This window comes from Mesocricetus auratus, unplaced genomic scaffold, assembly GCF_017639785.1.
Source record: "Mesocricetus auratus isolate SY011 unplaced genomic scaffold, BCM_Maur_2.0 Super-Scaffold_100676, whole genome shotgun sequence".
NCBI lineage: Eukaryota > Metazoa > Chordata > Mammalia > Rodentia > Cricetidae > Mesocricetus > Mesocricetus auratus.
Genome location: NW_024429266.1, coordinates 153,976,881 through 154,004,450, shown reverse-complemented (window position 1 = coordinate 154,004,450; position 27,570 = coordinate 153,976,881). Strand labels below are relative to the sequence as shown.

The following is a 27,570-nucleotide window of genomic DNA, read 5'->3' as shown; positions in this document are numbered from 1 at the left end:
CCTCCATTTGTTCTGTACTAGGAGTCAGACTTGACTGAAAACACTGCTTTCTAGGACATTCTTTTTCCTCCCCACTTTGGTGAGACAGGTTGTTCCTATATGGCGTAGCCTCTCCTTGAGCCTCTGCTCCTTCTCTCATGGCTGAGATTACAGGCGGGAGCCATCATGCCCAGCTACCAAATCCTTTGTGACTTAAATTTGTAGAGCATCTTCTTTGGTTTGCATCTAATGTCCAATGTTCAAACGAGATTCCTATGGCTTGTGTTGACCATGCATCCTACATGGTTCCAAGTCTTTACGCAGATTATATGAGATTTTGTTTGTCTTTTGCTTTTATTACTATATGCTAATTATACATAGTAGATATTGTTATGACATGTAATACAATGACATTCACCCCCCTTACTCTCTGTTGTCCCCCACTTTTCCACTGACTCTTTTCCTTTTTCCCTACGAGTCCCTTTTCTATTTCCATGCTTTCCAACTCCGCTTTGTAATGACCCAGTGGGTTTCATTAGGGCTGCCTACAGAGGGTGAATGAAGGGAGGTTTACAGGAGAATAAGCACCAGTACCATGAGTAAATGTTTCTCAACCCTACCAACCATTAACTGAGTACAAACCCCCAGACAAAGTAGAGCCTTGTGAGCAACTCTTGTGGATTGTATGTTCTAATTCTTCAAACAACTTCTGTTTGTTGGTGAAAAAACTGGAACACAGGAGTTCATGAAGTAGAGCTGTCCAAGGTCACTACACTCATAAGCTTAGATTTTCCCTAAACCTTAGGTCTGGTCTAGTTGGAAGATTTCTAGGCCTTCTCTTTCATGAATTAAACCACAATCATAGGAATTACAGTTCTTGGACGGATTGTAGACTTGCCTAATTAGAGTCTGGTTTGATTTGAGGAGCTTGGTGTTCCAGCTTCTCACCAAGACTCTAATGACACCCAGTGGCTTTGTGACTCCAGCATGCCCCTGTTGGAGTGTCTGCTTGTTACAGGTTAACTTCTGGTTCCCAGTAACAATTTAGCATCAATCCACTGATTAGATTAGCATCCCTGTGAGTCAGGCCCCAAAGTGAAAGACAGCACTCAAGATTTCCCCAGGGGACTTTCTATGTACAATTCCAAGGCAGCTGACCAGTGTCTGGGTTAATTGTGATCCATGGTGGGCTAATCAGGGTCTTGGGCTAAAACCGAACCAATTCTCCTTCAGTGGACATTATAGCAGTCCCTTTTCCTCTCCATCTCTCACCCTATGGAATAAGAACAAGCAACTTCTAATGCACATGCTCCCTCAATCATTGTGCAGGTCTCCAGATAAGTCCCTGGACAGTAGTACAATGGGGGACTTTGGATGTAAGAGTGAATGGCTTCTTCTTTTATTTGTTCTCTCAGTGTCATTATCTAGCCCAGGCTGGCCTCCAATTTGATCTTTCACTCTTAGACCCCAAAGTCTAACATTGTAGGTGTGCCCCCCTACATCTGGCTCCATTTTGTGAACATATTCAAGTGTAAATAGAGATGATAGCAAAATGACCACCATCTACATTTAATAGAGACCAAGAATTTCCACACTTACTTCCTGTTTGTTTGCTTTTTGCTGGGGTGTTTTAAAGCCCATTCAAGATACACGACTTTCCGTCTCTAAATATTCCAACATGGAAAACTAAGGATATTCTTCTGTGTAACTGAAATGCATGTACTGTGGTGAGCATAATTAACACTGGTTCTTCCACACCTGAACAGCACCTACGTTAAGCTGTTCCTTCTTGTCTCCCAATTCTGTTTGGTTAGACTGTGAGCTCAGTGAAGTCTGCACATTGTGTGGGGTTGCTGCATCTTCGGCAGTGTTCATGTGTCATCGTTGATGATGTTACAGGTGCAGTGTAGTTTTAGATTTGCTCCACCTGGTCCATTTTTCCCCATCCTGGTCAGTATGCTGCTAGAATAATTTGAAGACGGAAGCAGCCCTCAACCACAGACCAGGTACCACACAGGACCTCGGATGGCCCCCTTTTTGGAGGGATTTAGTGAAGCCCAAAAGGCAGCGTGGTTGGGCGTTGTTGTTGTGCCTATGTGTGTGGCACACATGTATATAAGCGTGTGTTCACATGTGTGGACTCACATATGTGCACGTATGTGTAAACATATGTGCTCTTGTGTATAGAAGCCAGAGGTTTCCTCAGTTGTTCTCCACTTCCTTGATGGAGGCAGGATTGCTTGCTAGACATGGAGCTCACCAACTCCATTACTCTAGTCTAGCTCACAAGCTTGTCCTGGGGATCTCTGCCTCCCAAATTCTGGGTTTACAGAGAGGCTTCCATGCCCATTCAGCATCTGTATGGGTGTTAGGGGTATGAACTGTGGCTTCACATTTGCTGGTAAGACCTTTATCTACTGAGCCACCTCCCTAGCATTGGGCTGTTTCCAGCTTTGTTTATTTTGGTGTCTCTTGTTTTCAGTTTCCTACTAAAGGAAACATTCTCAACTCACAGCATTTCTTCCCACTTCTTTGTCATTCAGGATAGTCCCTCACCTGTGATTTCCCAGCAGAGCTAGTTTGAGAATGGAAATGTAAAGCAGTGAACTAAGTTTGGACTTGACAATGTGGCTTTTCTCACTGATGTGAAAAGGACTCTCCTGTCCCCTTCTTAGATAGAGCACCTTGAGTTTCTGAACCCAGAAAGGTAGCCAGGGGATTGTGTACTTCCATCACTGCTGCCAGCCTCAGGTAGTTCCTGTCTCTTGCCCAGCAGGATCTTTGGAGTTCCTGCTGTACTTCAGAAACTTCTCTCTGTTGCCAAGGGGCCAACTAATGGAGCTGCTTGCTAATGTTGTCATCTTCCCAGAACCACCTGAAATGGGTGTGGATGCACATCTTTCTCTAGAAGGAACCAAAGAATACAGGAACAGAGCTCTTGGGAGTTAATATAAGGATCCTTCCTTCAGGCTTCACCCAGGATGGGTTATTTCCAAATAAGACATTATAGGGTCTCTTTATAGGAGGGAGTAAGATCATTGGCCTAATAGTGGCTATTGATCCTTCCGTGGAGATTTGAAATTCACAACTTCATATCCATCAAGTTTTGGTTCTTCATGATAAACAGACTGTTACAGAGTTGTAGGCATTCCTAGGTGAATCATTTGTGGGTGAATTTTTCTCATGTGTCCTTTTTTTATGCTGGACCAGATGTCTGCATGAACTACTCTATGTAAATGCAAATGCAAATCCTTAATAAATAGGAAATACCACAGACAGACAGGTAGTCAGGGAAGCTGCTGAGTCTGGGATGCACTGGGGCTGGTCGATTTTACCAGAGAGCAGATCCAAGTGAAGGCTGTGTTGGAGGGAGTCTTCCTTTTTTATTGGTTACCTAATCTCAAGTGATATTAGAATAGAGCACTTTAAAACACAGTTGGTATCTGGGAAGGGTTCCAGCTGATTTTTATATGACCTTAGAATTTTTCTGCTCTGAATTTTAGAGAACTTGTTCTTTTCCTCTAGAGTTTCCTAGTGTTTCCCTTTCCATTCTATATTAAGGTACAACTTGTATGTTCTATGATTCATCTTCTTACCATACAATCCTATGAGTCTAGCAAATAGTATCGTGTCATAATATTAGTCTCACTTTTTCCAAAATATTATATAAACAGGGTCAGCAAGTTCATTGCATTTGGGATCCATCCACACAGAGGGCTTTACCAGTCAGTCATTCAGTCAGTCATCTTTTTCACTATGGAGTAGTGTTCCATTTTATGAATATAGTGTTCATCCATTATATAGTTGATGAATGCTGTTTTTTTTCTCTATTGCAAATAAACCCATTCTAAACATTTGAGTACAGATCTTTGTATGGATATAGTTTTCATTTCGGTTGTATGAATGCCTTGGAGAGGCTGGCTTATATGATAAATGTGTATATAATTTGTAAGAAAGTACCAGTTTACAAAGTTGTGTGTCATTTTGCAGTAGGATGTGAAAGTCTATTTTCTGGGTCCTTACCACAACTTGCTATTTTGTGTATTTTTATTTACTTATTTATTTATTAGCAATTCTAGTAGGACAGAGTAGAGTTGCTGTGAAGTCTCAATTTGCATTCTCTCCTGACTGCTGATGGAGAGCCTCTGTGCTTGGGGTTATTCGTCATTCATGTGTCTTTGATGAAATAACTTCATACATTTTATGCAATTTTTAAAAACTGGAAGGCTTTTTTTCCTCATGATTGAAGCTTGAGAGATGGTTATATATTCTGGATTTGATCCCCTTATCAGACATGGCCTTTGTGATTATCGTCCCCTGGGCTGAGGCTTGTCTCTTCAGAAAGCCCCATCATTTGCAGACACATGCTTCACAGGCAGCGTCTTCCTGTGACTGACAGAACTTCAGACACTGTAGAGTCCACACTCTCATGGACCTACCTCCACAGCAGCCAAAGTCAGGGGCTTGGCACGACATAGGTGGAGAGAAATGGAACAGGGCGGGCTTATTTAGGGCTTGCTAGTCACAAGCATTTCCTACAACAGGATAGGTATGTTGGTGTTTTTATTTCTGGCTGGTGTCCAGCAATGTGGCTTTCAGTGTTCAGCCACTGTGCTAGGAATGTGGGTGACGTCAGCTGCGCACCTACAAATACAAGGGTGCTGTTCTGTACCTGTGAACAGTGTGCATGCAGGCAGAGCAAAGGAGCCAGAGCAGCCTTGAGACAGACTGGGTAGAGGACTGGGCAGTGGAAGCAGGTCCCTCCCAGCCACACGCTCTTTGGGCAGGAGGAGAAACAATCACATAGTTCCATTGTTCCTGGAAGTCCCCACTCCCTGATCTGCAGAGAATTTAAGGCTACTCCCAAAGGCTCTTTACCTGTACACCACTTTCTCTCATTGAAGCTGACTGCTAACCATCACATTTGATGTTCTCCTATTATAATGCCAGATTAGATGAACATAAAGGTGATTTTCAAAAACCATCATGTGTGTTAGCAGGTACACAACAACAATACACAAACAAAAAACCTCCCCGGTGGGTAACAGAGACAAATGCACTATGTCGCCTTCAATATAATTTAATATTAGCTAAAAACCATCTCTTTTATTGTGGTCTTTACTTTGCAATCATTTTATCCTACCCTGCTGATGTTTGTTTTTATCCATATCTTCTCTGTGAGTCTTGCTTTCGTTACTGTAATAAAATGGCTGAGTGTGGATGGGATATAAAGGAAATAGGTTACAACCTGGGAAGCTACTAGCTAGGACTTTGGTAAAAGCACAACAGAAATCAGCATCATGACAGAAGAGAAAGTGGGAGACAGATCAGGCCACTAGCGAAGCAGCTATAGGGCAGTTTAGGGCTTAGGGTCACTCGTGTGAGAACTGGTTTAGATTCTACAAAAAGTAATCCCTTTTGGGTGACCTAAAGACCTTGAAAATTCCCCACCCCCCACTTCAATTAGGCCAAACTAACCAAGTCTCTAACACATGGTGTCAAAGTCATGCAATTCATAATACTGTCTCCGAGACTGACAGTAGCCAAGAGTCTTGGATTTTTACCCACTTGAAACTAAGGACTTCATTTGATTTTGCTTGTCCACTTCTATCTTACATAATGAACTTCTGTCCTACTCCCTTTCTTTGTGCTGAGAGGATCAAGGCCCTGAGCTAGAATGAATGGCATTTTTAGGACCACAACATAGACCCCAGTTTTCAGCCTGTATCCTTTCTGCGGTATGGCACAAGGGAAAGCTGCTTGTGGATGGTGCCCAGGAAGAAGATGTTTAAAAGCAGGAGCAAAATGAAGTTCGGATCTAAGTGTGAGGAAAATTAAGAATGAACTTGTAGGATTGTTCAGGAATCTGCCTCAAACCTACAGGGGAAAATTTTCATCCTTTAGTTCATTCAGATTGTCCCTGAAAGAGCTAAATAGATACAAAATATATTAAGAATAACAAAATAGGGGATGGGTGTTGGAAAGAGGACTTGGTTGGTGAGTGCTTGCCATAAAATAATGTGTATGTGAGCTCAGATCGCCAGCACTCACACCAAAAAGCCAGACTCAGCAGCCTATGTCTGTAATGTCTGCACGGGGGGATGGAGACAAATTGGTGAGGACCAGGTTGAGTGAGAAAATGACACAGAGAAGAGACTGGATGCCGACCTCTGTCAACACATATGAAAACATATGTACATGTGTAGCTTGGTGCACACGTGCACACATATGTGAATAATAAAAAAGGAAAGAAAAAAACAACTCTTTAGAACCAGGCCAGGATACTGGGGAAGGTGCTGTCCCCAGCTCCAGGGACGGTTAAGAAATTTGTTACAATGACCCAGGACGGTGCATTAGTTACTTTTCTTCTTGCTGTGTCAGAGCACCTGGGGAAAGAACTTACAGAGAGAAGCCTTCATTTTGGTCATAGTCAAAGGGCTACAGAGCATCATGGCAGCAGAAGCACAAGGCAGCCGCTCACACTGCAGACTCAGAAGCAAGAGAGATTAGGTCAAGTGGCTCCACACTCTTCCTTTTGCTTCAGTCTCTGACCCCAGCCCATGGGGTAGTGCCAATCACACTTCAGGTAAGCCTTCCTCTTTCAGATAAGCCTCTCTGGAAACAGCCTCTCAACTGCCCATGGTGTCTCCTTGCTGATTCAAAATCCAGCCATGATGGCAGTAGAGATTAGTGTCACAACCAGTTAGAGCTCAGCCTGTGTCTTCTCACTGCCAGTTCTTACGCACTTGTCCAAACCCCATGCAAGCAGACTGATGACTCATGCCTTCAGATCTTCCCTCCTCTCTAACTTCCCTTCCAGCCTTGGTCTTTTTATAAGATTCTCTCTGTTGTAGAACTGTTCACTTGAAGATTTCTAATTCTAATGCATTAATGTGTAGAGTCTCTTCTATACTGTCAGTATAACAGTACTCACCCTCTTACAGTGGTAACTATAACAACACCCATCTTCTTACAATGTTAATTATAACAGTACCCATGGTCTTGCAGTGTTAACTATAACAATACTCATCCTCTTACAGTGTTAACTCTAACAGTACCCATCTTTTTACAATGTTAACTAAAACAGTACCCATCGTCTTACAGTGTTAACTATAACAGTACCCATCTTTTTACAATGTTAACTAAAACAGTACCCATTGTCTTACAGTGTTAACTATAACAGTACTCATCCTCTTATAGTACTAACTATAACATTATCCATCTTCATACAATGTTAACTCTAACAGTACCCATTGTCTTGCAGTGTTAACTATAACAATACTCATCCTCTTACAGTGTTAACTCTAACATTACCCATCTTTTTACAATGTTAACTAAAACAGTACCCATTGTCTTACAATGTTAACTTTAACAGTACCCTTTGTCTTACAGTGTTAAGTGGGGGTATTTAATGCTTTCCTGGGAACTGGGCCCTGCTTTAGAAGAATTAGATGTATCATCTTCTTTAATATCTATAATTCTCTTATATTTCATTATTATCTTTATTTTGCTGATGAGTAATCTGAGGTTTCCAGGCCAGAAATTATCCAAGGAAGGGCAGCTAGTATTGAGTTAGAGCAGGAGTAGAAACCAAGACCTAAGTCCAGGATCTAAGTGGGAAACACTAATGATGGTTTCCTGTCTTCCTTCACTTGGTCAAGTTCAGGTGGAACAGAAGGGGAATGGGCTTTGTTCTTGAATCCTCCCTTTGGCTCTTGCTATGTGATTCCTCAGCCCACCAAGACAATGAAGCCAGGATGTCTTAACAACACTAGGTCAAAATTTGATAAGCCTTATGAAAATGCACAGCAGTAATTAACCTGCCAAATGTTACCATTAGTGTTCCAATTGACTCTGCTCAGTTTGGTTGGCAGAAACACTTTGGTGAGTAGCCACTGAGTAACAAGGGTGTGTGTGTGTGTGTGTGTGTGTGTGTGTGTGTGTGTGTGTGTGTGTGTAACTCCAATTTTTTAGTAGCACCATGAGCACTTCCTTGAATACCTAAAATGTTTTCACCAAAATATGATCGAATATCCAAAAAATTTTGGTTGTAGAATATTTCTTTTTCATAATGATGCAATCTTAAATGTTTATAATATTAGACTATTTAGGGTTAAACTGTTTTATACTTATTTTGTGGTTACTTTTCAACTTGCTTAGGCACAAGACAGGTATTCTGGAAGGTATTTTGAACTTCTAATTTGTAAGAAATGTTTCTTATAAGTCCTTTCTTATTTAATTGTCAAACACCATTTAAATGGAAGCAGGATTGTTTTTTCTGCTCATTTTGGAGATGGAAGCTCACCCTCAGCACCTCTGGCTGTCCCCCTCCTTCTCCTCGGACAATAAGGTCCAATCAGATGTCAGGAATGAAGAGTGGAATGCTCTACTCCTCTGTCCTACTCATGAGGACCAACAACGTCTTTGAAATTATTATTCCAAGCCAGAACATTATTTTTAAGTGCACTTAGTCACTCTACCTTAAATAGTTCCTTTTAAAATCTAACTCATATTATAATTTTATGACTGGTTTAAAAATAGCAAACATGAATAATGACAGGATTTATTTACTCCTTCTAGCACACCAGGCAGGAGTTAGCATGTCGCAACTCATAAACGCCCATTATCCCTCCAAGGGGGAGAACAGATAGACAGGGATGTGCCTGAGGTCAGGAGGAGCTTGCTCACACATTCTCACTGTGTGAGTTCTTAGAGTCCCAGTACTTTGGTGGTCAGAGAAGCATTAGAACTTGGCTTTTGACAGAATTGAAGCCAAAATGATTGCAAACACCAACATTAACTTAGGTTTGGTCATTGCCATTCAGAATTTTAGAGACTATAGTATAGTCACAGAGAAAACACACTGCCTGGCAGAAAATTTCAGTCTCTTTCTCTCTCCCTCCCTCCCTCACTCACTCCCTCCTTCCCTCGCTCCCTCCCTCCCTCCCTCCTTCTCTCTTTCCCTCCCTCCCTCCCCCCGTGTGTGTGTGTGTGTGTGTGTGTGTGTGTGTGTGTGTGTGTGTGTGTGTGTGTGTGTCTATCATTTTAGTTGGTTTTGTAAAACATGTAACCCAAGTTGGTTTCACTAGATCCTCCTGGCTCCACTTTGCAAATACTGGGATTACCAGTGTGTACCACCACACCCATCAAGGAATCTGTGTACATGTCTATGTGAGATTGGTATTGGTAAATACTAACTTTCTGAGACATGGGCTTGATTCTTAGAAGAATCAATACATTTTTGGAGGGTTTGAATGAGGTCAGGTGTCTTATAAGCTATTGGATAAAGTAAATGGGATTGACTTTTCAATACTGCTTAAAGAACAAAAGACAGATAAAAAGAGAGCTTGTTTCTGGGGGTTTTATTTCAAACCTCAGGAGGCAAACTGAATGGACCTGGAGGCTTGATCTTGATTCTGAATGGTATTAGAGAAACAAATCCTGGGAGCTGTCCCCTGACCTCTGTGTGAGTGCCACAGCATATATATGCCCATACTTATACAATAATGCAATTAAATTTATTTTTTAGAATGAGACAAGAAAACTAGGCAGCCACTTTGGAAAACAACTTAGTAGCTGTTCAAAATGTAAAATGTAGAGTTACCATGTGACCAGAAGTACTACTCCTGCATGTGTGTGTGTGTGTGAGTGTGTGTGAGTGTGTGTGAGTGTGTGTGTGTGTGTGTGTCACACACACACTCCCCACTTCACTTCCCAGGCAATTTTTACTCCCTGTTCTGTGTTCCCCATTTCCCTCTTCATAGCACCTGCAGCCTGCTAGTCCCTTCCCTATATCTCCTTCTTCCCCTTCCTCTCCACTCACTGTGGTCCCTTATTTCCCTGGTTTCTGCAGTTACTCCAAGCATACTCTACATCTAAAGATTTGGAGCTAAGACGCACATGTGAGGGGAAAAAACATGCGGCATTTGTCCCTCTGGATTTAGCATGCCTCATTCGGTATAATATTTTGTTTGGTTTTGGTTTTGGTTTTCAAGACAGTTTCTCTGCTTAGCTCTGACTATGCTGGAACTATCTATAGACTAGGCTAGCCTCAAACTCAGAGATTGGCTTGCCTCCTTAGTGCAGGCTTTAAAAACGTGTGCCACCACGCCCAACTTTCATTCAGTATGTTTCCTGATTCCATTCATTTACCTGTAAATTTTGTGATTTCATTTTTCTTTACAGCTGGATATGTACTGCATTTTGACTATCTATCACCAGGTGAAGGACAGTAGGTTGTTTACATTTCCTGGCTATTGTGAAGAGAATAGCAATGAACTGGCTGAACAAGTGTCTGTGGAGTGGGATGTCAAGTCCTTTGGCCACATGCCAGCAAGTGGTATAGTTGGGCTATGTGGCAGATCTATTTTTACCTCTTTTGAGATTTGTCCACACTGATTTACAGAGTTTGCACTCCCACCAACAATGAATTTTCCCTGTCACCATTCCTTGCTAGCATTTGTTGTTGCTTGTTTTGCCGATCTTAGCTATCCTAACTGGTGTAAGATGAGATCTCAGAGTAGTCTGAATCTCAATCTCTTAATTGGTGAAGATGTTAAACACTTTTTGAGATATTTCTTAGCCATTGTTATTTCTTCACTTGAGAATAATCTGTTCTGATCGCTAGCCCATTATTTAATTGGGTCACTTTGCTCCATTTTTGGAGTTCCTTATATATTCTGGATATTAATTGTATATTAGATGTATAGTGGGCAAAGATACTCTCCCATTCTTTGGACTTCCTCTTCACCCAGTTGATTATTTCTTTTGCTGTACAGAACCTTTTTGGTTTTAGAAAGTCTTATCTGTCAACGATTGCTTTAATCCCTGGGCAGATGGAAGCCTGTACAGAATGTCCTTTCCCAAAATTTCAGTGAATTGGCAGACTACAAAATCAACTCATCACTCATTTAATGTATAAATCAACATTTGAGGTATATCCACCAATAGGTGAAAATCTTAGTCGGGGTTTAGCTCAGTTCAAGCTTAAGTCACTGCCTCTTTAGGTGCCCTTTCCTCGTCTCTCCCTAACTACAGCCCTAGCCTGAAGCAACTGCCCCTCTGCCTTCTACTCTACACATGTTCTTGTTCTGAGTGTCACATGACTAAAGTCACTGTGACTGATAGCTGTCGCTTAACTGATGAAGTCCTACACAGTGTCTTCTAAAGACTCAAAGGTCAAAACCTTAGGAAAGTTCAAATTATAAGCCCTGGCATAGTCAGTAAGCAGAGGGACCTGAGTTCAATCCTAGAACTCACATGGCAAAGAAAAACTTGAGTGTAGTGGTGTGTACTTGTGACCCCAGCAATGTCGACATGGAGACAGGCAGATCTCTGGGGTTCATTGGCTAGCCTGTCTTCCCTTCTTGGAGAGCGCTAGGTTTCAGAGAGAGACTGTGTTTCTTGGGGAACTATACAGTTGTCTGCTGGCCTCCATGCATGTGAACACATGTCCCTCCCCCACCCCACCCCCACAAAAGGACATTCACACATGGCATTAAGCAGGGAGTATTTCCTATGAAACAGATAACATATTTTCTTAATTGTATGAAGTAATTTTCATTCTTACGCGTCTCACTTACTTCATGTAAAAAGCAAACTCTCTTAAAAAATGTCCACTGGTTACTACTATCCAGTTCCCAGTTCAGCTTCCTTTTGGTAATGGTTAATCAAACTATACACTGGTTTTAATCTTTAGCTGTTGAAAAATCTTGCCAAATGCCAAGAGCACAGTTTAGGGTGCTGGTCAGATATGTGTCTGAGCCCTCCTACCTGTGTGCACTGTTATGTATGTAACTTTGGCCAGCTGCTCAGCTTCTTGGTATTAATTTACTTATCTATAAAACAGAGGTCATTTTCTCAGTTTGAAAATAGTGTAGTATGTGAGATTATGTACAAAACTAAAATACACAACAGTATGGTTCCTGGCCTATTTTAGGTGCTTAATTAGTATCTGCTCTATATTCATACATTGCTATGAAACTTGAGTGACAGCTTAGCTCATATGGCATTGGTATACTGGGAATATGCTTGAAAGAGAGTTTAGGATAAAATGTCCAATATTGCATTCTCTCAAGTCCTGGGCTTTGGGTTAACTGTGTTATCTATAGTTGCAATGCACAGGACATGTTTGACAGTTTGAAATAACTTTACCATTTTAATAATCAAAATGTTCATGTAGGCCCAGTGTACATCTTGGGCTTAACTTTTTAAGCAAGTAGTTATAATTGTCAAGTATTTGGACCCTTCAAATATGAAACCACTCAGAATTTATCCCTTTGATTTGTATTGGTTTGGTATTGATAAAAGGAATTATTTCTCATGTCTTAACCACTGAAGCATACTTCTTAGTTATACAATTCTTCTTTGTCATTATAAAATGAATGCACATTTGTGAACTGATAAGCAAGGTAACTGATTAAATCAAGTTTTATTCAAAATGTGTTTTGTCTTTGATTGGTGATATTAAAATTGAATAGTGCATTTCAGAATTTGAACATACTATGAAGCACTTCAGGAACAGTTTAAGCCTAGCTTCCAAGCTTCCATGGGTACACACACACACACACATACATACACACACACACACACACACACACACACACACACACACACACACACAGTCCTTGGTAGGATAGAAGAGGCTCCTTTCCAGTAAGCTTCCAGTTCCTTCCAGGGCTGCTGCCCCATAGACCACAGTTTCCAAAGACTGGAATCCAGGAGACCTAGAGATTCATTGAGCTACCCTGCCATAAGCTGCAGTCCCAGCTCCTGGCCCACACTCTGCCCTGATCTGCTTCCTTTACTGATCATTGAAATGAATCAATTGCAAGTTCAGAGACATCAAATGGCAGTGACTCTGTTCTTCTATTTCACTTGTTATGGCCACTGGATAAAGAAATAGAATATTTTATTCTGTGTTTTCTAATGCCTTTTGTTTTATCTGTTAGCCTGTTGCCTGTCAGACATCGCCCCCCTCTGCTATTATTGACTTTCAAAAACAACATTTAAAAAGGAATATAATTTCTCCTCCTTCAAACTCTGTTATAAAATTGGCTTTTAGTCTATCCATGATGAAGAACAATGAATGACAACCATTTAAATCCTAATAAGGATTTTGTTACCCAATGGAAGGAACTACATGCTGCCATTTCCCTTAAACCAGACCTGATACTGTAGAGTAACCAGAGTACATCACCTAAAGCTTCCCAGGGAAGCTAGTCTCAGACATGTAGGCATTTCAGAGAGAGTATAGCTTGGGTTCTAGTTATACAGCTCATAGTCTGTAGTTTATTTAGTATGTCATTTGACTATAGAGGCACTTTATTTACTTATTTTTTGTGTGAATGTGTGTATGTGTTCTTGTATATGCACATATGCATGTGGGTGCATGTATATGTGCATTCAGGTATGCATGCACGTGTGTATGTGTGTACATGTGTGCGCATGTGTACCTCTGGGAGCTAAAGGTCAATGTTTTAGGTATCTACCATAGATGTTCTGTATCTTTTTTTTTTTTTTGAGATAGTGTCTTTCATTAAACTCAAAGCTCACCAATACAGCTATACTGGTTTACCAGTGAATTACAAGAATCTGCTTGAGTCTGCCTTCCCAGCCACAATATTTTGGTTCTCAGAACCAACCTGCCTTTCTGTGGGTGTCAGGAATCCAGACTCCAAAATCAGGTCCTTGCATTTGGACAGCAAACACTGTACTGATTGAACGGTCTCCCTACCGCCTAAAGACATCATTTGAAAACACACACAGTTTGTTAGTGTAAGTGTAGACTGCCATGTAAGTAATGGATGTTATCTGATTTATTACAGAACCGAAAAATAGTCACAGTAAAGACAAGCAGAAAACCAGAATGCAAAAACGGAGAAAGCGGAACAGCCTGGCCGACGACGTGGCACTTTTAAAGAGCGGCTTGGCAACAAAGGTGTTCTCTGGTTACAGCACCAAGACAAATGGCACAAGGGACAGGAAGAACCACAAAAGGACCAAACGCTTTCTGTCCTATCCACGGTTTGTAGAAGTGATGGTGGTAGCTGACCACAGAATGGTTTTATACCATGGATCAAACCTTCAACATTATATCTTAACCCTGATGTCAATTGTAAGTATACCACACAGAAGGCGATTCATGAGCTGACTCAATGTGCTGCTGGAGGATGGGTTTTCCTTTCCATTCTGCTTGTAGTATCAGTCAGGGCTGGTGTGTCAGCCATTCAGGCAAATGTCCAAAGAGAGTGTGTGGATGTTCTCTGTAGATATCACTAGTGAATGTTGATTCTCTGGTAGATATTGCACTTACTTACTACTTGAAAAACATTGTTTCCAATCCTTCTGGCAATGGGCTTAGGATGAACTACCATCCTCATTATGTAGATAAGAAGAATGACTCTCCAAGGGGTTATGTCACTTGCCCATGGTCAGGCACAGCTAGCAAGTGGCTTGGATGCTATGTGTGACCTTCAGCTTGTTTGTTCTGGAACCTCATGTTCTCTGTCTAACTTAGGAGCTTTGCAGAGCCTGGTAGCACTGTGTGGTGCTGGTTTGCAGTCCCTCTCACCTATGATGCTTTTTCAGAATGTGTCTACCCAGTCTTGCTTCTTACTTAGGGTTATAATCAAGTAGGAAAGGGATGAAGCCTACCAATCTCTGTATTTCTGTACTCCTGTGTTATTTTGGAAGCACAATAAAGCTGCAGGATTAGAAAGTCTCTATACCTGTTCCTGCACCTTCCCAGAAGCAAACATTGTTAAAGCCCCTGCTGCTTCTAGCAATAAAGATACGATCTAATTCACATATGGAACTTTGCATATTCTAGTAGGTACATTTTAAAGAAGCTAATAAAACAGATAAAATTACTTTTAATCTACTTTTGTACCCATAGAATATCATTTCAACACATAGGATGAAAGAGTTTACACAAAGTGTTTTCCATACTAAGCCTTCAAAATCCAGTATCTGCCTGTTCAACTAACCATGTATCAAAAAATATTTGGCAAGACTGGAGAGATAGTTCCGCTGACAAAGTGCTTCCCTTACAACCATAGGACCTGAGTTCAATCATAGTGACATGTAAAAATCAGATGTGGCCGGGCGGTGGTGGCGCACACCTTTAATCGGGAGGCACTCGGGAGGCAGAGACAGGAGGATCGCTGTGAGTTCGAGGCTGGGATGGACCGACAGCCTCCAAAACAATACAGAGAAACCCTGTCTCGTAAAAACCAAAAAAAAAAAAATCAGATGTGGGTCTATGCGCTTGTAATCCCAGCCTTGGGAAGGTAGAGAAAGGTGGACTGCCCCATTGACAGGCTCTCAGCTAGTGAGAATTCCTATCTCAAAAAATCAAGGTGGACAGCTCCCGAGAATAAAAACCCACTCCGTGTGCACACTCGTATTTGTGCCTTCAAATGCACACACACATACATACACTCATGCATACATGCACATATGCACATGCATACACACACACTTCAGAAAAAAATCTTGTAAGTCTGCTAAACACATACAGACTTTCTTCTTATCATTCCCTAGTCAATATGACATAACAACTATTTACAATTTTCTGCCAGAATCTAGTCTATGGTAAGTGACAGTGAATGTAGCTGACATAATAAATTAGGATAACAAACCAATGCAGAAACAAGTGACACTGCTGTTGAGCATATAAATGGACAGTGAGCATGAGGAACGAGTGCCAGCATTTATGTGGGAACCCAGGACTCCAAATGACAGGAAAGTGCTTGATGGAAAATTAGTATGCAATGCTTTGGAACAAATAACTGTCAAGTCATACAATGATTCAGCTTCAAGAGAAAATGCCTCCGAGTTTAAATTTGCTAGAGCTCATTTTTAGCTAAAACTGCCATCTATGAGTTTTACAAAGAGACTATAAGTCAGTGTTTGTGCAATGAACATTCAGAACTGTAAAACATTTGTGTTGCATGAAACGTAAGAAGTGCTGGAACCCAACCTAAGAAGTGAATTGCTTATTGCTTACACAGAGTCCACCATTAACTTTGAAAAATTTATCTCGGTTGCAGGTAGCTTCTATCTATAAAGACTCAAGTATTGGAAATTTAATTAATATTGTTATTGTGAACTTAGTTGTGATTCATAATGAACAGGTAATAAAGTTTATTTTTCTCTCTTTTTCTATCTGTATCCGAAATGGCATATCTAATTGGTGTTGTTGCATAGACCAAGAGCAATTCTTCTCTGTGTTTAGGAAGGACCTTCCATAAATTTCAATGCCCAGGCAACATTAAAAAACTTCTGCCAGTGGCAGCATTCCAAGAACCACTTAGGTGGGATACAGCATGACACTGCTGTTCTTGTCACAAGGTAAGTGGATTGTTGATTCCTTGTATCTCTTGGTGTCAGATCAAGTTGATGGGAAGGATCCTGCATTGCTGGTAGCCAGTCCTACTAGGGAGCTTCTCAGCTTAGTCCCTATGGACAGTTAATAGCAGACAATTCTTTGTTGAACCGGCTGCTCTGAGCACTGCAGTACTTTGCATCCCTAACCCCTGTTCTCCACACATCAGTAGAGTGCTCTCCTCTCAATTATGACAACTGGCAGTGTCACTAGACACTGCTGTATGTACCCTGACGGTGAGGGAAAGCTACCATTCTGGCTGAGAATCACTATCATATACATGCCCCATGAGGACTCAGTATATAAAACAGGTCTAAAAGCAAATGCCCTTCTACAGCAAGGGAAGCTGCTTACCACATCCAACTGCTGGCTGCCGTGTAGGACCTAAGTCTAGTGTGGCCAACTTATGCGATTTTTTTTGCAAGAAACCAGAAAGGAGAATTTTTTAAATGAGAAATGTCCCAATTTTTATATGAGCTACTCTCAAAGAATGTTTTAAGAATGTACAAGCAAGAAGGAGATGCTGGCTTAATAGTTTCTCTTATGAACCATCTCTGACATAGTCATAAACATTCTCATTACCCCACAAGCCCTTGCTGGAAATTGAATCCAAGGCTTTGCCAGGGTCTTGAACGAGAACTTTATACACCTAAGTCACAACCCCTAGCCCATCACCCCTCTTAAATGTACTCAAAAAGCTGTGACATTTGGGGGGGGTTGAGAAACTCCGGTCTTGCTAGTATACGTTTTTGTTGTTCCCTTCCTAAAATGAACTGGAACTCTGAGGATTTTCTTGTGTTGACCTTTACTCTGGTGTTGTCACAACCTAAGTCTGCTTTGCTTTTAGGGAGGATATCTGCAGAGCTCAGGACAAATGTGACACCTTAGGTGAGTCCTTGTACATACATGTATGTCCCCATGGCTAAGATGGTTCCTTTGTTGTTTCTCTTCTGAGTTTCAATTGCTTTTCAAAGTAAATCCATGTTGCTTTCTCCCCTCTCTTCTAATAGGTCTTGCTGAATTGGGAACCATTTGTGACCCCTATAGAAGTTGTTCCATTAGTGAAGACAGTGGGTTGAGCACAGCTTTCACCATAGCCCATGAGCTGGGGCATGTGTAAGTCATTCCATTCATAGTCTCCTAAAACTTGGTTCCTTTTTGCCAGTGAGTATACTCTTAACTTTCATGGAGCCAAGACTTCAGAGTAGATGTGACAGGATCGAAGGAGCTGAGCTTTGTGAGAAATTGCTATCAAGGCAATTCACCCTCTTCAACCCTAGTTCTCTGTCTTTGGTTGAACTGCTTACGTTTGAAGAGAAAATCTAATAATTTTTCTCCACCCACTGGGGACTCAAAGAAAGAAGCATTTTGATGCATTATAGCACATCAAGGATGGATTAGCTTGGAGAACTATCTTGACTCAACAATATGCCTGGAAGGTTGCTCTGGTCCATAGATTTTAACTAATCCAGATCATTTCCAACTGATTTACGTGACTATACTAACTTAGACAGTTAGCATCTAAAACAGCGATGTCCCTCCTTCAGGGAAGAAGTTGAACAAAGATGCAGAGAGATCCATTTTCCAGATTATGATCAGAATGTGGCCATTATGAGATAACTTTCCCTGTTTGTTTTTCTGGGAGAGTGTTTTTGCAATTCACCAAAGTGCCTTTCACCCTTTGCCTTTTCACACACCTTTGCTGTTTTCTCCAAGGAAACATTATCAGAGATCTGATGTTTAGAATGGAATCCAGGCTTTCAGTGCAGGCAGGACAGACTGCCTTAGTCAACATCTCCTTGTTCCTTCTGTTTCCTGAGACATATGAAACACAGAGAATCCTCAAGATGATTTATATTTCCAGGTTTCCCCATCCAAGTAACACTATGGCCTGAATTATCAGGTGACGAAAGCTCTCTGTGTCTTAGTTGCTCGTCTACAGAGTGTGGGGAATAGTACACTCATTGTTGGGTATCTGTGGGAGGCTGGTTCCTGGACCTGGCATAAATACCAACTCCACAGATACTCAAACCCTTTTTATGAAGAGGCATTGAATTTTCATGTCACCTGTGCTTACTTGCTGTATACATTAAATGATATCTAGATGACTCATAATACCTAATACAATACAAATAGCTATTATACTGACTGAGGGAGGGAGAAGTCTGTATATGTTCTGTACCGACACATGTTTGTTTTCCCCACTAAATATTTCCCATCCACAATTGGTGGAACCTGTGGATGCATGACCCTTTGATGCAGTGAGTTAGCGGTACTGTTTACTGCATTGAATGAGTTACAAAACAGAGCATTCGAAACATAGAATATGCATCCTAGTGTACTATGGATGTGAGCAGTCTTAGTTATTATTGGTCAGTAAGTATTTAAAAGAAATAGCTATTTACAGCTCCACCAGTGAGCAAGGGTGCTTATTTAAATGGAAATGAGTTTCTGTTCATTTGGGATGAAATAAGTAAACTTAATTGACCTAGTTATGTCGAATTGGGAATAAAGGGCAGATCCTGTCTGCCACAGAGAAAGAAGTGCATAGGGTTCAAATGCTCCCCTTGCCTGAAGTGAGCTCGAGAGGGAGTCGGGGTGATGTGGACTCTATGGTTGGCACCTGCAAGCCAGAGCGTATCTTCTTTGAAGAAATGGGCCTACGGTATTAAAACTTTTAGTAAATTCATCTAATACAGATCACATTTTTCCATCTCTACTGGCAAACTGAAGGACCCGTATCTTTTAAGAAAAAAAGAAAGAGAACACAAAAGGATTAGGGGAGTAGATGCCTATGCTCTAGTCCAGATTTTTCCTTTACAAGAAACAGCTCTACAGCTTTCTTTCTCATTCACATTTCCTGAGTTCAGCATGAATTGTGGAAGGGAATTCCTCTCTTGGTGCTCAGTTAACCACATGTTCAGTTTTCTGATTGACAGCCGTCTTTCCCAGAGAGAAAAGGTGATCCTTTGACCTTGTCACCTGATGGATAATTGCCTGGACTGGAAGGCCATGTGGGTCATGAGGGGTGTGCACTGAGGAAATGCTATCATTTTCCCCCATTTCCTCTGGTGAAGCCAAGAATGGAAAGTATGTGTGAACACTGTTGCTACCCGCCCAAGCCCACGAGGACCCTGGCATTGCTCCACAGCCTCCTCTCAGGCAGAATGAGAAGGAGTTTAAGAATCTTTATATGCCTGGCTTTCCAGGAAGCCAGTTCCTGTCAGCTGGCATTGGCACGTAAATCCCTTTGCCATCTCTGCCTTCAGCTGGCTAGATTTGTATGCCTTTGGTCTCTGGGTCCCTTCCTATAAGTTCATGCACACACTTTACATATCTTTATGATGGCACGTTACTTGATAAACACGCTTGTCATCCTGGCCCAGAAATGGGAGATGCAAGGCCTCTTATTACAAGGCTCTTGGCTTCCATTTTTGACACTGATTTATTCTTTATATGACCATAGTAGAGCATGCTGCCAAAATCTTGACTCTATGGACTGTGCTTTAACTGTCTATTAGGATTTCCAACTACTGTATTTTAGCACCAACCACAGCACATTCAGAGCCTCTGCAGTTCCAAAAATGCATACTTAACATCCAACAGATGGCCGTGCATCCACTAAAGGTTCTTTATATTAAATTGTATCAAAACCCCTTGTGTTCTGTAGCTCCATCTTGAATTGTCTTACAGTTTATTCTGCTACCTGGATTCAGATTCTTTTGCATAGCACAATAGGCAGTTACAGTTTCCTCTTAACGAATTGTTAAGCAACAATGGCAGCATGAACCATTGGTGTCTACTTACTTTCTCACCTTTGTTTTGTTGACTCTAGGTTTAATATGCCTCATGATGACAGCAATAAGTGCAAAGAAGAAGGTGTTAAGAGCCCCCAGAACGTCATGGCACCAACATTGAACTTCAATACCAACCCTTGGATGTGGTCAAAGTGCAGTCGAAAATACATCACTGAGTTCTTGGAGTAAGGCTTCAACTTTCTTTTAGTAACATCCCCTAGTGTAGCAGTTCTCAACTTGTGAGTCACAACCCCTTTGGGGGTGAGGGGGATGAACAACTCTTTCACAGGGACCACATATCAGATACCCCTCATCAGATATTCACATTACGATTCACAACAGTAGCAAAACTACAGTTATGAAGTAGCAACGAAAAAAATATCATGGTTGGGAGTCACCACAACATGAGGAACTGAACTAAAGGGTTGCAGCATTAGGCAGATTGAGAACCACTGATCTAGTGTCTGGTCTATTTGAAGTAAATGTCTAAGGGAAAGAAAACACAGAGTTTAACATTCTTTTGGGATTGCTGCTTTTGATAACATTCCTTGGAGGAGGAAAACAAAAATTACCCTATGACATCTGTTAGTTCATAGCCTTCCCAGTGTTTGGAAGATGACAAACTGATCTGAGCGAAGACTTGGATTCTTAAAGGGAATATGCAAATGTTTCTGAATTTGTGTAATGCTTTGAAATTTATCAGGTCTTTGGAGAGGGCTATGACGATGAAGGGTCCAAATATTTGAAGGGTACATTCTCTCTCTCTCTCTCTCTCTCTCTCTCTCTCTCTCTCTCTCTCTCTCTCTCTGCTCTGCTCTTCTCTTCATGTCCTTTACCTTTGAAAAAAAAAGCTGATTCCTCAAAGATCCAATTACGTTATACAAGGACCACATCCACATGTCACAGACTTGGTGCTCTGCTTTCCCAGAGGTGCAAAAGATTAAGCCAGTGCCTCAGGTCACTGATTTATATTTCTGCAACCTAAGATGGGGGGTACTTTGTTCATTAGAAGAACTTACCTGGTTCAAATTTTCCAGAAGAGATGTTTGCAGAAACCTGGATGAACTAGAAGGCTGGTGTTTTTCTTTTAGGCAGGTGGCTTGAGATGCTTTCTTGCTGAGTCACCGAGCCCTTACTCACCTGTTCAACAAACACTGAATACTTCTTGCTACAGACTGGGCCCTTTTCAGAGATAAATACACACTATCTGTGGCCCTAAGATATTTACAATCTATTGGGAAAGACTGTAAAAAAAAAAACAAAAACAAAAACAGATAATGGCCCCTGCTGGACATCAGTGCTCCCTCTGATACTGTATTTCCTCCAGGCTATGGCGTATGTGGAGAATGTCTTTCTACAAAGTGTGTGTCAAAAATACAGCTTTCGCTCTAGACTTACCGTTGATTTATCCTTGGGTGAAGAGAATAGAGCAAAGGCCAAAAGGAACAGTTCTTGCTGCCATTAGGTGTGTGCGTGGCCCTTGCCTCTTTCTGCAGCCTTGGGGCGCCTGTCTGACCATCTCTGTATGTTTCTCTTTCCCACAGCACTGGGTATGGCGAGTGTTTGTTGAATGAACCTGAATCCAGAACCTACCCTTTGCCTTCCCAACTCCCAGGCCTCCTCTACAACGTGAATAAACAATGTGAATTTATCTTTGGGCCAGGTTCTCAGGTGTGCCCATATATGGTAAGTGTTCAGGATAGTTTCTGCCCTCAGCTTTCGATTCCAGGCTTGTTTGTGGTCACGTTTTCCCACTGGATTCTCATTCTAAATCAGTTACCCAGGTTACACCAACACACACATTGCACACACAGACATGAAGGAGTAGGCCTTGAAATACTTTCATCTATCCCTTCATGGGTGTGATTCTTATAAGCAGAACTCAGTAGAGAAAGGAAGTTGCAAGGCGTGTTGTGTACTCCAGTCAATAGGAAGCTTAAAAGTTGTGTTTCTCTGGTGGATTTTTAAGCATCTGTACCAAAGCATAGACAACCCTGAAGACATGGGCATTGCTGAAGACAGGGTCACCTCTGGGGTAAAAGGAGCAGGAAAGGGACACAGAATACATATTCAAGACCTTGGCTTGCTTGTGAATTAATGATGGGAACATAACTGCCCATTATATATTTTTGGAAGTGAGAAATATATTTTAATATTTTTTTTCTGTATTTCTTCCCACAACCTCGAGATCTTAAAAATGGCTAATTACATGATCATGCTATTTATTATACACACATATGTGCATGCAAACATGCATTCACATACATGGGCACACAGGCCTGCACACAAACACACTAATTTTGACCCTAAGACAAAGCAAAATTCAAGTCACACCCATTTTCAGAATTCTAGTGTAGTTCTGAGAAGGACCCTTCATCCCTCTGAACCTTAGTTCCCTCACCATTAACATGGAGGTGGTACAGGCCAAGGACCCTGTGATATCAGAGTCTCCTTTGGGAAGTCTCGCTTTTAAGGAACCATATCTCTTAATGGAATGGAAATGTGTCTTAGGTGGCTGCACTTTGAAATACTTTATAATGATAAATATGTCATATCAGGGAAAAAAGAAAACCAACCTTTGCAAGGCAGCTTTTACCCCTGGCAAAGCGTGTGACTTGAAAGGGATTCTTGCGCGGTTTGCTCACCCTGTGTCTTGTCTTGCCCTGTCTGGAACAGATGCAGTGCAGGCGGCTCTGGTGCAATAACGTGGATGGAGCACACAAAGGCTGCAGGACTCAGCACACGCCCTGGGCTGACGGAACGGAGTGTGAGCCTGGAAAGGCAAGTAGCGCCGCCCATGTGGTGCCTTTCAGCGCTCCTGACTTGGGTGGATTCCCTGTGCTGTGTGGCATGTAATACATGACAGTGTGGTTCAGCACGCATATTCTTTTGGATGAAAGCATGGCTTTCAATTGAGAGCTCTGAAACTTAATTTTAATAGATAAACCATTTAGCGTGTGGTGATATTTCTTTTCCCTTTTCTGACAGTGGCACAGGCAAGCTCTTGTGACCAAGCACATGAGAATCAAAGAAATGCAAACCCCTGCGAGCCAATGCCCTTGTTATTGTTTCACCAGGCCTTTCACCAAGGACGGTGTTTTCTTTTATATAGAACCATGATGCTACCTGGGACGTATCTAAACCCAGATTCTCATGACCCTGCTTTGGTTTTAATGATTCTCATCAATCCGTTAATAACTAAACAAAACCCACTGTTTGTGTGGGCCAGTGAGAACAGAGCTCCACGCCGTTAGGAGTATGATTAATCTAGCCTTCTGTGCCTGCTATGCACCTCCACACAATGGCAGTGGGCTAGTCCTATCATCTCCATTATCTTCTCCCACACTTCCATTTACTGAAGGAAATTTTAGCTCTGGGTCCATGCGGCTTGTGTCGCTCATGAGGGATGAAATCTGTGGGCACCATTTCCAAAACTCTTGTCATCCTTATCATTTCCTGCCTTTTCTCTCTTCCCACTTTCGTTTTGTTCTGGGCTTTACTTCCTTTGAACATCTGATTTCTTGTACCTGCACTTTCCTTGTAGATTTAATAATATCCAGGATGTCCCCTGACCTGATTTTATACATAGGAAACTGGAGAATCAAACAAACAACAAAGAAACAAGTTTTTTTTTTTTATTCTGAGATCAGTCGGGTCATTTGGGGAAGAATTGCCCCAAGCCCTTCCAGGGTGGACCCTCCCTACCATGGTTCTGCCTTTTGCTTCTGAGAGACATTGGGTTGCTTGATGGACCCTGAGTGACTTCATTTTCCAGTGGTCAAACATGAGGGCTCCATTTTCATCATGTGTATCTCAATGATTAAAGTAAATAGACAATGTGGGAATTATTTGGTTAAGTTATAATTTTGAAGATGATTTTGTATTAAGTTGATAGCAAAGTTAGCTCATGCCTCCACTTCCCCTGGGCCATTCTAAAAAAATAATTCAAAGTGAGGCTATCCCTAGTGATTGCCTAGAAAGAGACAATAGACTTAGAGGTTCTGGAACTTTCATTAACTTAAAAGAAAAGTATGTCTCTTTGTTCAAAAATTGAAGTTTGAATTTTTTTGTGGAGCACTAAACTTCAGTGTGCCGGGGAGGAGAGATGGTTTAGTGGTTGAGAGAGAGCACTGACTGCTCTTCCAGAGGACCCAGGTTCAATTTCCAACACACACACGGTGACTCACAACTGTCTGTTACCGTATGCATGTGGTGTACAGACATGTACAAACAAAACACCAGTATACACATTAAAAAAGAAAGCCTTAGCGTATGAGTAGGTGTAGGGCCACAGGTTTTTGGAGGAATGTAATTCTCGGATTTCCACAGCAGTCATTACAAATTGAACATGACACTCATTCTTACATAATCAAGATATAATTTTTGAGTCCTTCTAAACACAGTAACCCAGAGATGGCTGCCAGTTTCTCACCTGGCAGCTAACAATAAGCATGACTCCTACTTGACAACTTGGTTAGTTGATTAGGGTAGAGCTAGCCAATTGTATTGCTCAGATTGATCAGCTCAGCAAAATCACTGACGTTATATTGTGGCTCTTTATCTGTCTGATACCCATTCACTATGTCTGTTTCTGACACTTGTTACTGTTGGGAAAATCACAACAAAAGAGCATTCCTAAGAAGATGATGAAGTGACTTGTATTTAGTGGGATTGTCACAAAGAGACTCCCAAGCCCCATGCAGTTGCAAGGTTTCCCACAGATTATGAATCACAAAAAGAACAGGGCCACTATGTCTGCTTCTCAACTTCTGCTTCTGCAGCCAGTCAGAAGAGAAAGCAGCACAGGGCAGTCTTACAGCTTCTGCTGGGGTCTCAGGCAACCTTTCAGAAGATCCTGTCTTCAGTGCTCAATGAGTTCACCTAGAGCGTGGAGTTCAAGCCTTCCACAGGATGTGTATAGTCTTGACCAGTTTTAGAAAAATTACTGTGCAGAGAAGATAAGTTGCATTCTCTCTCTCTCTCTTTTTTTTTTTTTTTTTTTTTTGGTTTTTCGAGACAGGGTTTCTCTGTATTGTTTTGGAGGCTATCAGTCCAGCCCAGCCTCGAACACATTCTTAATTGTGTGTTAGAACATTGACAAGGTCTAATGGCTCTTGTTAAAGATAGATCTAGAGCCGGGTGTTGGTGGCACACGCCTTTAATCCCAGCACTCGGGAGGCAGAGGCAGGCAGATCTCTGTGAGTTTGAGGCCAGCCTGGTCTACAGAGTGAGTTCCAGGACAGCCTCCAAAACAATACAGAGAAACCCTATCTCGAAAAACAAACAAACAAACAAAAAAAAGATCTAGAAACAGAGATAGATAGATGTACACATATTCTTCATATTGTTCGGACCAAAGGAAATGTTTACGCTGGCATAGAAGTTGTAATTATTTTGTTCGCTGTTTCGTGTTGCTTGCTCAGATTTGAGAGTGTGTTCCTTTTCTCCATTTACCAGCTCATCCTCACTCTCCTTGCCCCAGGACCTTTGCTTCCACTTTCCCTTCTTTCAGCTCCACTCACTCAGCGGTAATCTATTTTGAGCTAGACTTTAACACAATGCTATTTTGATGGATGACTCACTAATGTCTCCTTATATTCTCCATTCTCTGTTAATTCCATGAACATTTTCATTTTAAAGCTGCTTGTGAGTCTGAGGCTCAGAACTCTCTTGTTTCAAGAGTTCTTAAAACAAACTTGGCCTCCACATCCCCTTTCTGACCTCTTAAAAAGGTATATGTTTGAGAGATGTCATATGAATGGTTTTGAACTCTTCTAAGAAAGGCTGGGCAGAAGATGACTCAGTGTGTATGAGTGATTGCTATGCCAGCATGAGAACCTGAGAGCAAATTTTAGCATCCATGTAAACAGCTATGCATAGCCACACACAGTCCTGTAACCCCAGCATTATGGTAGGAAGAGAGAGGCTCCAGGTTGAATGAGAGACACTGTCTCAAATGAAGAAGCCACCTTATTAGAGTGATACAAGATAACACCCTGTTTCCTCTCCTGGCCCCTGTACATGCTCACACAGGCAGATATACATACCACTCCACACTCGCATAAACACATGCTAGCACATGTGTGTGTGCACATGCGTACAACAAAAGACTGATAGGACTTCAGCCCAATCCAATGGCCATTTAATGCTTATTAAACACTATGACAAAAGTAACTTGGGGAGAGAAGATCACATTCCTTCACTGAGGGAAGTCAAGAAAGGAACTCAAGCAGGGAGGGAAACTGCAAACAGGAATTGAAGCAGAGACCATGGAGGGGTGCTGCTTACTGGCTTGCTCCTCATAGCTTGCTCAGCCTGCTTTCTTATGCCACCTGGATGGTCACCAACCATATGTGGCCTCTTGAGCATTTGGGAGGTCAGTATAGTCTATGATGTTACTTATGTGCAAAGTGGGATCTAAGACAAAGTATGGGGGAAAAAAAGAGGATCAAAAATTTTACAGTCTGGCGTGGTAGTGCACACCTTAAGACTCAGGAGGCAAGGGCAAATGGACCTTTGTGAATTCAAGGGCAGCCTGGTCTACATAGAAAGTTCCAGGCATGTAAGGACTATGTAGCCAGACTTTGTCTTCAAAAAACAGGAGGAAAGCCTGGCAGTGGTGGTGCACACCGTTAATCCCAGCACTCGGGAGGCAAAGGCAGGTGGATCTCTGTGAGTTCGAGGCCAGCCTGGTCTACAGAGCGAGTTCCAGGACAGCCTCCAAAACAATACAGAGTAACCCTGTCTTGAAAAAACAAAACAAAACAAAAAAAACAGGAGGAAAAAAAAAAAAGCACATATTGTTCTTGCAGAGGACCTGATTCAGGTTCCCAGAACCTACTAAACCTTTCTCAGATGCTGGGACAAGATGGTTACAGAAGAGGAGTCCAGGATAGCCCAAAACTACTCTTCTGTTTCCCGCCAAGCCTTTCTCTCCGAAGGGGACTGAACCTTCCCTCTGTGTCCCTTTACCTGTCTCTTACTTGACTCTGCAAACCACCCCTGGCCTCCTCCATCCTCTGCCTCTCACCTCCCCCCTGCCCCCCCACAGAGACATCACAACAGCCCAGCTCCAGCACTCCACTTCAGAGACCTAAGAGCCACAGGGATCACCCCCCCCCTGTGGCTGTGGCTGCTGCCATTCCTTTTGTCCCCTGACCAGTTGCCTGGGCTTTAGGTCACATAAAACAATAGCAGAGAGTTGAAATAAGCCCTTCCACTCCCTGTCTTGCTAGGGAGTATTATTGTGTTTTACTATTGTCACTATTTTTAACATCAAGGCCCTCCCTCTTCCTGTTTCAGAGTGGAGTCTGAAACCATCAGTACAAAAAATGTAATAAAGTTTAGGACTATGTAATCTCTCCCTGTTGCTTTAGTGATTTATAAGAATTAAATAGCTAACTTCCC

The 27,570-nt window shown here is 41.8% G+C and overlaps 1 protein-coding gene across 1 annotated transcript in view; it reads left to right on the top strand.

The window, feature by feature from the left end:
• The window catches only part of Adamts9 (ADAM metallopeptidase with thrombospondin type 1 motif 9), a 158,423-nt gene that overhangs the window by 11,074 nt on the left and 119,779 nt on the right, over nt 1–27,570 (top strand). Inside the window, exons 4-11 of the mRNA XM_005071171.4 lie at nt 13,806–14,095; nt 16,032–16,115; nt 16,217–16,332; nt 17,214–17,254; nt 17,377–17,482; nt 20,202–20,348; nt 21,708–21,849; nt 22,840–22,944. Coding sequence (XP_005071228.1) covers nt 13,806–14,095; nt 16,032–16,115; nt 16,217–16,332; nt 17,214–17,254; nt 17,377–17,482; nt 20,202–20,348; nt 21,708–21,849; nt 22,840–22,944 — 1,031 coding nt within the window. The remainder of the gene's footprint in view (nt 1–13,805; nt 14,096–16,031; nt 16,116–16,216; nt 16,333–17,213; nt 17,255–17,376; nt 17,483–20,201; nt 20,349–21,707; nt 21,850–22,839; nt 22,945–27,570) is intronic.